The 12,465-nt window shown below is 38.1% G+C and overlaps 1 protein-coding gene across 1 annotated transcript; it reads right to left on the minus strand.

Annotated features, from left to right (window-relative positions):
• Window positions 1-4,742: 4,742 nt before the first annotated feature.
• LOC106311770 (far upstream element-binding protein 1) lies at window positions 4,743-8,622 on the minus strand. The gene is made up of 6 exons (XM_013749048.1): window positions 8,204-8,622; window positions 7,863-8,131; window positions 7,685-7,783; window positions 7,528-7,599; window positions 7,318-7,437; window positions 4,743-5,879 (listed from the first exon to the last, which is right to left on the minus strand). Exons 1-6 carry the CDS (start codon window positions 8,541-8,543, stop codon window positions 4,896-4,898), a joined length of 1,884 nt encoding a protein of 627 aa, XP_013604502.1. The 5' UTR covers window positions 8,544-8,622; the 3' UTR covers window positions 4,743-4,895.
• Between the last annotated feature and the right edge of the window lie 3,843 nt (window positions 8,623-12,465).

Here is a 12,465-nt window from a genome sequence, read left to right on the forward strand (position 1 = left end):
CGAAATCGAGTCTTTTGCCGCTGCGGGCTCTTGTGGCCCCGCGCTGGTTTTTTCTCTTGGCCTTCGCCGTTAAGGTTTCCACCTGTTTTGCGAGAGAGGCCACGAGCTTTCCTTGTTCGTCCGACTTCTTCTGAGCGGAGGCGAACATTTCTTTCATCTGGTCCAGTATCACGGCGTTCGTAGTGACCGTGGATACGTTTCCAAATGGAGTTCTTTCAGCGTTGGCATTGACGGAAGTCCCGTTGTTCGTTTGCTTGTCTTTGTCAGCGTCGATCGTCATATCTAACTGAGCGTGCGCGGTTGCGTGAGAGATAGATCCGTACCCCCCCCTCCTTCTAGCGCCGAACTGTGAGAACCGGAATTCACACCGTCGAGATTTGTTAATCGGAGAAAAGCCAAGTTAACCTAGCCTTCCCTGAAGGTCCCGATTATCTGCTGGGTCACGCACAACACAATCAATATGAAAGAGTCGAAAGTAATAAATCGTAAAAGAGCGAAAAGAGAACAAAGAGGTCTTATTTCCAAATTTGCGTTTGAGCGTGAACAACAGGTAAGATCCTAGGCCACGAGAGCTGTCGGTACGTTCGCTAGTCTGGCCACCTAAGTTCTAACCTAGTCGAGTCGCAGCTCGATAGTAAAAATGGAAAAAATACCTAAATTGCTCTATGTATTAAGTTTGCTCTGAGAAAGCTCTCTCGTGCTCCTCGCCTTAAGCCCTCCTTATATACTCTCTCTAAGTCAGTTTGCACCTTTTCTCGGGCCGGATTCGTCGCGAGACGGGCTTTTCCATTCTTCGTCACCCTTCATGATTATCTTCGGAAACTTGACATTTATATTTTCTTGCGAATAAAAAATAGACCGTCATATCAGCCTTAGGCTCAATCATATTCTAAAATCGTAAGTAGGCCGTTTAGCCGCGGTTCATGCCCCTTTTGGGCCGTTTTGGGACTTAGACGTTTTTACGATTTTTCCTAAGAAACAGCCGTTGGTTTTTCCGAAAGGATTCTAATTCTCCGTATAGTTAAGGCAACTGGTGTTCAAGCTAACCTTAGCCGTTTTATACGGCAGGCATGAATCCATTTCGACGACCAAGTTTTTATAACTTTTCCCGAAGTCTTTCTTTGATAATCCTAAGCGAGACGAGACATGGGTATTGCGTCCAAGAGCCCGAGGATTGTGTTACAGGAACTTAGACGAGGATGCACGGTTTCGGGACGGGAGGTCGGTCCTCGCCCATGGGTGAGGTGACCTTGGTGCGGGTCGTCCTCGCGCATGGGCGAGGTGACCTCGGCGCGGGTCGTCCTCGCCCATGGGCGAGGTGACCTCGGTGCGCGTCGTCCTCGCCCAGGGGCGAGGTGACCTCGGTTGAGACGGTCCTTGATTACGATCGAGACCTCATCCAGACTGATCCTCTTCTCAAAATTCCTCGATTTGCATCCGCGAAAAAATGTCTTTTACTTGATTAACAGTTTTCTGAGAATGTCTAGTTTTCAAGGATCGATCGAGAGTTGGTTTTCCGGGAACTTTCAGGCATTGATTTCGTCGTGACCGGTTTTGACCCCAACATGAACCAAATGAGTCACCTGTAGCTGACAAGAATACATGAGAGGATGCAGCAGTTCTGGAGGAAGGGCGCTCCACAAAGAAGAAGAAATATAATGAAATCAACAAGTTTGACGACTGGTTGACTATGAAGACGCGCTCACATGGACATTGCATTGAAGGTTTTTTTTTTAAAAAAATCACTTTAACGAAAACATTTTCTTTAAACCATGTCACTATTTTTAATAAGTTAAGTTTGTCCAGCTAATCTATTACTACTCGGTTATCAATGTTAAGAAATATTTTTGTTTACAATAAATCAGCTACATCATATAACTCAACAGTTTAAATAAAAATGTATAAAATAAAAGGTAAAACAAACATTTAAAAGGAAAAATAACATAAGCTAACACAATCGACCACAATTGTTTTATAAAAATATTATTTTCTTATTATCATATTCAAATTAGAAAAACATTTTAAAAAATTAAAACAAATTCATTTTCATGAAAAATATTAATGGTCGAACAAGTATATAATCTATAAATAGAATAATAAAATAGATTGTAATTTTTTGAAAAATCAACAAATAGCAAAATTTAATAATATTTTAAATTAAAATTTCAAAAGTTTGTTAAACTTTAAATAATATAAATATCATTTGATCATTTGATCATTTGGTCACTCGCCCACAAGTACTATTTGGTACTTAAATGAAATAAAATTTCAAATGTCATTCCTTATATATACAGTCCACATGGTACTTAACAGTATAAGAATGTTCTCTAAATAAAACATTAACTTTACTTTATGTTTAAGTTTTAACTAAATTAACTTTTTTACGATTATCGACTTTTTATTCTATTTTTATTGAATTGATTGGTCACAACCACTTATACTATTCTAATTTGAAATAAGCAACTTCAAAATAAAGTAATTAATATCATGTAGTCGCTAACAACTATCAAATGGATCGGGAAAAAAATATCATTATCTTTCAACATATTTTAATTTTCATATTTTGAACATATTCTATTTACTAAGACAATAAAATAAATTGTAAATTAAGAATAAAACATACAAAGCGCCGGAATACTACTAGTAAAATATAAAATTCAAGCCCAAATACGTGTAAGCTTGAGGGATTGATGCTGCTATGCGGCGATATCACGGCTCACGTGGAGGACACGAGGCTTGACTCCACCGCTAGGGCTCCGCCGCCATTGGCTTCACCGTCCGATTATACTACCGGTGAATCTGCAACTGGATCATCACAGCAACTCCATCATCTAAGACTTGTTTGTACTCACTGCCAGAGACACCTTTCGTTTCAACCTCAACTCATTGATCGGAGACCAAGGTTCATCGTTGATTTAATACAGGGGAAAACTCAGTCAATTGAAGAGAGATTTTTTGTTGGACCGCTTTTACAAGCTAAATCTTCTTCACAAAAACCTACGAATCCCATCAAAACTCAATCATCCTTCAACCAAGAAGCTTTACCTTAGAGCGCCGAGTAGCGGCTATGAGACAGTAAAGACTGATTCCTATAGAAGGGTGTTCAGTTGAGACGATGGAAGAGGAATCCAAACAAGAGTCAATGGTATAGGGATGAAGACTCACGAAAGGCTGAAACTATTTACAAGAAGACCGATCACAAAAGATCGGGATTTATTAGGATCAGTTCCAATCGAAGGATTAAAAAGAAAATGTAAAGATCGGCTTCAAATTGAAACTTGAAAACACTTCAAAGATCGCCAAAGCGAAAGAACAACTCGCCAAACGAAGTTAAAATCGATCCATAGATCGAACAGTTTTTAACAACAAAAAGATAAGTTTAACTCTTTTCCTCTGAAGGATTTGCAATTGCTAAGAAGAAAAAAGTTTGAGAGGAACTTCTCTCTATGCTATTAATTATGCTATTAAAACGATGAGAAATATTACATAGACGATTCTACAGCCGACAACTCTACCATCATATGAGAAGGCATGTCTGACTGCATCACTCTGAACCGTCCTATGAGATCCATGTTCGATGATACGTCCTGCACCATGCTGAAGAACTCTTGTAACCTTTTTTTCTCCATAATCTGCATAATTTGCTTTTTCTTGAGTTTGAACCCCAGACCTACTAGTGTAGAAGCATTAATGAACTATTAGTCAAACCACTGGACTAAAGGGGCTTCCACCCTCTATAATGTATTTGTTAATAAAAATGTATCGTTACTTTAACTAGAATTGTCTATCTTATATATTTATAAATGTATAAAACGTGTTTAGAAATGTATATATATTGTTATAAAATACGGAGTAATTGAATAACTACTTTTGAGTAATTGGATTCCAAATTAGAACTGAATCCAAATAAAATTAAATTTCATGCCCCGCCCCCAGCAGAATTAAACTCAACTTGTGGGAAAATGAGCATTTAATTCCTGAACTATTTCAAATCAGCAATTTAAATACTGAACTATTGATCGCGCACTTTTATGCCTCAACTATTTGTTGATTCGGTAAATTGATGCCCAGAAAAATCATTCGTTAAGTAAAATAACGTCGGTCGTTAGTTTTTATCAATCTTCTTCCCCATTTTATCTCAGATACTCGAAATCACCAAATTAGAACCCTAATCTGAGAGAAAAGGTGACTCCGGCGATTTCCGGCGACGTGATGAAAAACTTCGAGAAGAACAACTCTTTGTCGGGAAACGACTCAAAATTCTTCTGGGTCCAAATCTGTAAGTCATCGGTTCTTTTCACTATTAGATGCGGTTTGTAGAATGATAGATTTCGAACATCAATGTTGGATGCTATGTCTGTAGGAGATTTGGGTGTGGAATACATGATTGAAGTGGGCAATTTGACCATTTTCTTGCTGAAATTGTCTTCTCTCTCAAATTAGGATTCCAATTTGAAAATTTCGAATTTCTGCAAAGAACGGAAAATAACGGAAGACGTTATTTAGTTAACGACTGACTTTTCTGGGCATCTTGCTGAGTCAACAAATAGTTGGGACCTCCCCCCCCCCAAAAAAAAAAACTGTATTCCAATTTAACACCCAAACAGCATATATTCAGTGAGTTGACCAAATAACTTATGCTCCATACGATATTTGTTCAAGACAATCGCATTAAGCCCTATTTAGAGTTCAATTATTAATATCAAGGGATTAGGAGTCAAGGACTACAGGAAGAAGCAAAGCGGACCAAACTCTTAGTAAGCATTATCTCAATATAAATGAAAATGTTAAACAACTACAACGTGAAACACAAACATTAAAATATATCATGAAGAAAACAAATAAAGAGCAAGGAAGCCAATATTTTAGTAACAGCTGAAACTTTTCCATAAAAGTTATGAACTCTTTGGGGATGCCTTAGGCGGTCCAGCTGGTGGGGCACTCTGGGAAGCCGGTGTACCACTACCAGCACCACCAGGAGCAGCTCCAGCAGACCCATCAGAAGAGTAACCACCACCAGCAGGAGCTTGTGTGTATCCTCCATATGACCCATATCCCTGAGGTGCTTGACCATACCCATATGCTGGAGGCTGTCCATAACCCGACCCAGCTGGTTGCGCATACCCAGACTGACCACCATAGCTCCCAGGAGCGCCAGGAGACTGCTGGTTCTGGGCATAAGCCGGTGGTTTTCCAGCAGGTGGTGGTGCTCCATATCCAGAACTGTAAGCCGTTGGAGGCTGGCTGCTGTAACCACCAGCCTGAGTAGTTGGAGTAGCTCCATACCCTGCTTGGCCAGTACTACCTTGAGTAGGCTGTTCCCCAGCTGTTCCATACACAGCTTGTCCAGACTGAGCCGACGATTGTGGAGCGCCTTGGGATGTATCTTCCTCTTGACCCGGGTTAGTGCTGCTGCTGCTGCCATAACCACCCTGTTGCTGGTCATACCCAGCTTGGCCATATCCCGAGGCGTTGTAAGCTCCATACCCACCTTGCTGGTATCCCTGACCAGCTTGGCCATAACCAGACCCTTGCTGGTAGTAACCGTACCCTGTGGTGTCTGTCGGTGGAGCTGAGCTTCCACCACTGCTTGGGGCCTGTGGCTGTTGCTGACCGTAATAATCATACTCTCCCTGCTGGGATGGTGGCACAGAGGATTGATCCCAAGTAGAGGAGTAGCCAGCAGAAGTTTGTTGAGGGTAACTTGCGTAAGGTGATTGACCGTACTGAGGTGGACCTGGATATGCTCCCGGTTGCATGTAACCGTAGCCAGGTTGTTGTGGTGGCGGAGCACCAGATGGTGCCCAGCTTGATGGCGGGCGGGATTGGTATCCTTGTTGTGGATAGCCTCCACCCATTGATGAGTTTCTCATACGGTTCTGCGTTAACAAAAAAAAATACAATAATATAAACATAGATAACTTAGGAAAGAACATATATAAAAGTACGACACAGCATAAAACACACATTAACACAGAGGCAGAGACATAAAACGTATAAGAAGATTAGATCACGAGAGGTATATACGATGATGTCATTTACCAATATCTGTCCATACAGGACTAACCAAGATCATATCATATTCTAGAAGGGTATGATGATGCCTACATACCGTACTGACTGGTGAAATTATTGGGTTACTCCTGCGGAAGCCCATCCCTTTCCCTATCCCAGGTAAAATAGTGCAAGAAAAACCACGAATACTATAGAAACTTTTGCAGATACAAGCAACATACATATATATATATATGAAACCTATATTCTTGAAGGCAAAGTTCGCGTAGCCAAGCAACCTAAAACCGACTAAAGAATGCCTCAAAAAATACCAACATTCATAGGAACATAGCAGAGTCAAGCTGGGATATGATCTCTCTGTAGTATATTTTGGCTGAATGGTTCAGATAAAACAAATCCAGGAAGAATTGAGGCAAGCAGAATATAAACAGTTACTAGGCTAGTAAAATATTTGACGAGATGAGTTAATAGGTCAGTCGCAAAAGCTGAACCAAAGTGATTTAGACAAAAAATAAATGTTGGCGCACAATCCAAAAGTCATCAGATATAAAACTGTTTAGAAATACTATCACCGCAGGTTGGACAAAAAATCTCCACATGCCAGCTTCAGTGTGACACAAAGCGATGAAACAGCGAAGTCTGCATATAACATAGATAACAGAATTTTCTACTACGAAAATATCATCTGAAAGTGTTATGTGCTAATAATATCTCTTGGTTAACAATAGAGCTTAAAAAGAACAGATAGCATTGTAAATACTAGGAAAAGCCAATAAAACTCGGTGAAGGAAAGTACTGGCAAACAATGAACAAACAAGAAAGAAATAACATATTATCGGTTACAACTTTAATAACAAGAGGGCGCCAAGGAATATCAAGATGTAAGAAGTAAAGAAAATCAGAGAATAAAGAACCTTCCCCTGGATATAAGTGGAAGAGAAAAACAATACACTCAATATATGCAAATCGTGGAGCCAATTGATTACCATCAAATGAATGGATAACTAAGAAGAGTATAGCTCGTCATGAGCACAATGAGTACTTTAGCAGCTGATGCATTAGCAAAGAGAAACTAGTATAACCTATATTACCTTGATTACTCCTCCCAGGTCAGAATGAAACGAAAACTGAATTTCTGCATAACAGTGTCTTAACATCTACATATTAAAGGGATAGGCTAGATAATCCTAAAGATGCTGACAAATAATAAATGATGTAATCACAACACAACAATATCAATTTTCATGTCGAAAAATAGGACACCCTACCAAAATCCATAGCAAACACAACAACCAAACATACCTCGCCACTGATGATTTCATTAACTAATTGTTTAGCATGCTCAATCTGATCGGTGGTCCCATCAATCTGCAAAGTTCTTTCAGGCGTTGGATCTCCAGGGGGCAAATGCAAAGGAATAACCTGCATACAAAAAAAATTAAAGCAGAGGTTTTAAAAAACATCAAAAAGACAAACCAGATGCCTGCATATAATGTTGTTAGCTTCGCAAACCTGAATTCGAGCACCAGTCTGAGCTTGCATAGATTTGATAGTTTCACCTCCTTTACCAATCACAAGACCAACCTAAAGCAGTTGGTGGATTACATACAAAGACAGACAGAAGTTACACAAAATCTGCCAAATCTCTCCAGCGCACACTACTAAGTACCTTATTATTGGGGATTTTCATAACAAACTGATCAGCTCCAGGCTGTCCACCCATCCTACGAGACCCTCCTCCAGAACCAACAGTACCACCTGAGTCAGCCTGAAACCGAAAATCATTATATATATTAGCATTAAGTAAATCAGAAACAAAATGATCATCGAAAAGAGTAGAGTAGTACTTCTTGAAGGACTTCATTGATCAACTCCTCCGCCCTAGAGATCTGATCCGGCGTGCCAGTAAGGTCAACAGTCCTCGTGGCGGCATTAGGGTCGGCGTCCATATCTCTCGTAACCTGAATCTTGGCTCCGGATTGAAGCTGAAGAGACTTAATCGTCTCTCCGCCTTTGCCAATGATAACACCAACTCTCATATTCGGAACATCAATCTTCTTCGTGGATCCCGTAAAGCTACCGTACGACACAGGTATCGATGTTGGAGCTTTACCCTCTAGAATCAAAATCAAAAGATCAAAACTCACCAAATCAAAAGATCAAAAGCAACGAGGAAGCTTTTACTCACCGCCAGAAGAAGGGTAGGAGCTAAACCCTTTGTCGCCGTAATCATAAGAAGAGCCGTTGTTGTTGTCGACGCGGGGACGTTTCGCCTCGGCGCTGCTGAGGAGGCGAGCGGCGATCTCTTGCGCTTTTTGCTTGGCGATCTGGATTTCGTCCATCGGAGGGGGGACGCTGTTGTAGGAAGACGGGGGAGGAGCGGCGGAGGGATCTGGCGAAGGGGATGGGATCGGGCCGGAGGAGAAGCCGGTGGGTCTCCGGGTTGGAGGCGGAGGGGCGGTTTCGTCGTCGTACTTGCGTTTGTTGGAGAAAGAGTCGGAGGAGGAGTAGTGAGATTCGTCGGCCATGTTTGTTTGTCAGATTTTTTCGAGAGAAACCCTAAGAGATAAGGAGTGAAGGGTATAGATACTATACACACACGAGTATGTATATTTGCGGACAAGTACACCGGAAATATAATATTACTAGTATTGGATCCCTTGCTACGTAATTTTACTTAAACAAAAACATTTTTCGGTTACGTGTATATATATAAAATAACTTTAATTTATCAAGAAGAAACAAATCATTGACAAAGTTAAAACCTACGTTACATGGAAACGGAAGCGGATTCGCGGAATCGGAATCATATGGAAGCGTAGAAGCGAGTTTTTAAAAAAAATTAGGAAGCGGAATCGTGTTGGAAGCGTATATAAATATAATATTAATATATATATATATATATATATATATATATATATATATATATATATATAATGTAAAGCCAAATATAAAATAAATTCTGAAATTTAAAAGTGTCTAAACCACACAAATCCAACAAAGTCTTAAATATTAAGCAACTCAACTAAAAATAAAAATGTTCAATGTCAAAGATCTATTGTTTCACTCATTATCATCTTCTCCATCAAACACAATAGCTTCTAGCTCTGGTTCATCAAGGAGATCTGACCAGCCATCACTACATATGCTAACTCCTTTATGTTTCCATGAATCCTTCAAAGGCTGCAAGTGCACTTCAAGGTTCTTTCTTTCTTTTTGGAGAAGTGTAGTCCTCAAAGCATTATAACCAGGAGGAACATAGCCAGGAATTTGTGATGCACGCACAAATGAGTTGCGATAGTGAGGATTTCTTGCAACGTTGAAAGACAACCCGCTTGTACAGAACATTCTAAATATTTCACCATCACATTGCTCCCTAGCCTGATTGTTAAATGCTTTTCCTAAAGCTGAATCCATTCCTTTTCTCTTCTTTGAACCAGCCTCATCTGTATCAGGAAATTTGTAGCTCATGTCATAGTCAAGAGAAGAAGCAGATGCCTTTCTTGACGCTGAAGGTAATGGAACTGGCGTAGGAGCTGCACGCTTTATCCTCTCCTTGCAATCATTTACCAATTTCTTCATGTTATCTCTTTGCTGTGGAGTAACTTTCAAGCATCCTTTGATTCCCTTAACTCCCTCTTGTATAAGATGAGTCACAACTCTAGTATAAGATCCAACGTACGTTGTATTGCAAAATTTGCATTCAAACCTCCATGATCCCCCTCCTACTATCTTTTCAATCTTGTTCACATAAATCCATAAGGGTGCTTTGTCATCCACATCATCATTATCAGATGGGTTCATACTTCTGAAAAAAAAAATTATCATAATGATGGTCGCTTTACTCTACACAACGAAACACCAAAAAAAAAAAATTCTTTGTACTTGTTTGATATTAATATAAGACTTTAACTTTAGATTCATCAGCTTTAGTTTCAACCAATACTAACCATCTAATCATCAAACCATATTATAAAAAGCTACAAAGTCTCACGTTTCTTTACAAGAGAAGAAGAATATAACAATTAACAAAAGTCCAAAGAAAATTACCTTGATCGATTGTTTGGTCTTAGACTCTTACTACAGAGAAGAAGAAAGATCTTTAACTATGAGGTGTAAAAGAGATGAGAATGGCGACTCAGAGTCGTAGTCTTTTGAGTTTCCACTTTTTTTTTAATTAGGATTTTCAGTTAAGGAAATAAAACATAACAACATTTATTAATTTTTCCTTTTTTTTATTTACGATTCCAAAATCAGATTTACACGCTTCCAACTAGGAATCATTGATTCCAATACGCTTCCAAATCTGGTTTTTTCGGAACCGCGATTCCGACACGCTTCCGGCCGCTTCCACCCGCTTCCGACTCCGCTTCCGCTTCAGAATCAGGAATCATGGCTTTGGACACGCTTCCATGCAACGTAGGTTAAAACTGATTAACCATGACATATGCAATTAACTTAGATTAGTTTAAAAATTAAGTTGATCTTAATTAGCTTCTTGAATACAAGTCTTTTTTTTTTCCTAATATTCTTGAATACAAACTCTTTTCTACTTCTTTATGTCTTGTGCTTCTTATATTTTACCAAAAAAAAAAAAAACATAACCATATTTTCATAACTTGAAGTTCATAGCCTACGATAGTAAATAAACAAATTATCTCACTTAATAACTGAAACATTAAAATTGTAGAAAATGTATTATTGTGCTCACCGTAGTGTTTCAAGGATGTTTTCAATCCACATTTTGCTGTAAAGCATTTTGCACACTAGGAAAACAATTCAATAATCTAATCTTTTTGGTTGTTAATTAATAGAAGCTTTTTTACCTTTTATCAAAATCCATTGCTCCTATCGTACCACCACGTCTGCTTCATATCTTATTCCTCCCTTCTCTTTTTTAGGTGAATTTTATCATGATGTCTCTTTGCACGAATGAATCTCCAGCAATTCAGATACACCATATCCCCTCTTTCTCAAATCTTCTTATCCTTAAACCGGTTTTGGATGAAGCAATATGGTGCCCCTCAGAAGCCAACAAAATTGTACAAAGGAGTAAGAAAGCGTCACCGGGGAAAATGGGTTGCTGAATCTGTTTACTCAGAAAATAAAACTCGGCAAGCTCATGACATCTTTACGGCCCCAATTTGAATTAGGGTATTGAAACTGAAGGATAAAAAAAAAGAAAAAAAAACTGAAGAAAATTGAGTACGAACTTTCCAATTGTATTTTCGATTGATTGGGAATTCCGCTGTTGTCTGTCGTATTCAAATTTATAGAAACTGAGAAAAGAAAAGATTGTTGACGAAAAAGGTGGATCGTGGAAAGTGGGATGTTTTGAGTTGACATCTAATGTAAAACTTAGGAAGTGGGATGTTTCAAATTAGATGACATCTAACGTAAATTATTTTATTCTGAGAAAAAAAGGAAGTGGGTTCTTGAATATTTTAACTGCAGAAAAAAGAGATAAAAATAAAAAATTAATTTTTTAAAAAACGTTTTGCCACATGTCTAATTCCGATTGGCCAGACGACTTGCGTTTTAGTATATAAAAGATTACAAATTAATCTTAATTATAATTTTATTGTAAAACAAAAGGTTTTAAATTTTATGCTATTGTTTTATAAATGTTATAATTATAATCTATATTAAAATTATTATCTAATTAAATAATTAATATTATATTAAATAATTTAATTAACTTATTTTATGTCTACAAATAATTTTATGATTTCCACGAAAGTCGTCCATGATTTTATTCTGAGATTCTTGTCAAACTTTGCTTATCTTGGACGACTTCCATGTAAGTCGTCGGACGGACGACTTCCGTATAAGTCGTCCAGAAAAAAATATTTTTTTTGTTTTATTTTTCAATTGCAAAACTAACTTGAGACGACTTCCATGTAAGTCGTCCAGGAAAAGTCAAATTTCTGACACAATCCGGTCAAATGCAAAACTAACTCATTTTTCCTAGACAACTTACATGGAAGTCGTCTCGGTTTTTTTTTTTAACAAACAAAGATGGACGACTTTCATGTAAGTCGTCTAGGTTAAAAATCAATTGCAAAACTAACCTAAATGGACGACTTCCTAGAAGTCTACCAGACGACCTCCGTGGAAGTCGTCTGCGTCAATGTTTAATAAACTTTCATTTTCTCTAAAACTATAAAGATTTTTTAATTTTTTTTGTTAATTCATGTATATTAGTCAATATTGGGGCTACTGAATGAAATTTATAACTTAATTGATGATATTTATAAGGTTACCAACATTCATGCTTAGTAAAGTTTCTAGCTAATTGAGAAGATTTTCGTGGAAGTTTTCTACGTTAGTTTTTGTAAATTTGTTAAGTAACTTTAAGATATATTTATTTAATTTTCAAAAGTGTTAAGTAACTTCAAGAATATCAAGTAACATGGTTTAATGTGTCTTCTCAGATCATAAGATATACTT

Source organism: Brassica oleracea, chromosome C8 (genome assembly GCF_000695525.1).
Source record: "Brassica oleracea var. oleracea cultivar TO1000 chromosome C8, BOL, whole genome shotgun sequence".
NCBI classification, from domain to species: domain Eukaryota; kingdom Viridiplantae; phylum Streptophyta; class Magnoliopsida; order Brassicales; family Brassicaceae; genus Brassica; species Brassica oleracea.